This window comes from Penaeus monodon, chromosome 21, assembly GCF_015228065.2.
Source record: "Penaeus monodon isolate SGIC_2016 chromosome 21, NSTDA_Pmon_1, whole genome shotgun sequence".
Classification (NCBI taxonomy): Eukaryota; Metazoa; Arthropoda; class Malacostraca; order Decapoda; family Penaeidae; genus Penaeus; species Penaeus monodon.
Genome location: NC_051406.1, coordinates 33,242,414 through 33,243,072, shown reverse-complemented (window position 1 = coordinate 33,243,072; position 659 = coordinate 33,242,414). Strand labels below are relative to the sequence as shown.

At 46.0% G+C, this 659-nt stretch overlaps 1 protein-coding gene across 1 annotated transcript in view; it reads left to right on the top strand.

Annotated features, from left to right (window-relative positions):
- LOC119586658 (serine/threonine-protein kinase 32B-like) overlaps positions 1-659 on the top strand; it is a gene marked incomplete at its 3' end in the record, with an annotated part of 121,163 nt that overhangs the window by 112,325 nt on the left and 8,179 nt on the right. Inside the window, exon 8 of the mRNA XM_037935396.1 lies at positions 75-200. Coding sequence (XP_037791324.1) covers positions 75-200 — 126 coding nt within the window. The remainder of the gene's footprint in view (positions 1-74; positions 201-659) is intronic.

The window sequence follows — 659 nt, the reverse complement described above, 5'->3', positions numbered from 1 at the left end:
CCGTGCGCATGAACCCTACAGACTTCTCTACTCTACACACTCTGACGACCCCCCACCCCCTCCTTCGCCCACAGCTACTGACCATATCACCCGAGAAGAGGATCAGCAGCATCGACGAGATCCTGGCGCTGCCCTACACTTCCGGCGTCTGCGTGGACACCCTCCTGAAGAAGAAGTACAAGCCTCCTTTCACGCCTCCGGTAGGTAGAGGGGTAGGGGGGGCAGGAGGTTGGTAGGGAGGGGGGGGGAAGGAAGGGGGATGAGTGTAGGAGAGAAGGAGAGGGAAGAGGGAAGAGAAAATAGAAGGGAAGAGTAGAAGTGGAGAGATAAGGAAGAGGAGGAGAAGGGAGGGAAGAAAGGTGGAAGGGGATAGACAGGGGAAGTAGTAGGAAAGAGGGAGACGGAAGAGAAATAAGAGCAAGAAAAAAGGAACGAGATACAGGAAGGAAAGAATAAAAATGCAGATCATTAAATAAACGAAGAAATATTTATACTCGACTTTATTCATCTGTACAAACATGAATAAAGACTTTACAGAAGTTATCTTTTACATCCAGGGAAAATTTCATCTGTAAATATATTTTTTATGAATACTACAACTTTACTGCTTCGGTCAATCTCCTAATTCATCCTATGCATTTTTTTCTTGCTTTTGTTTT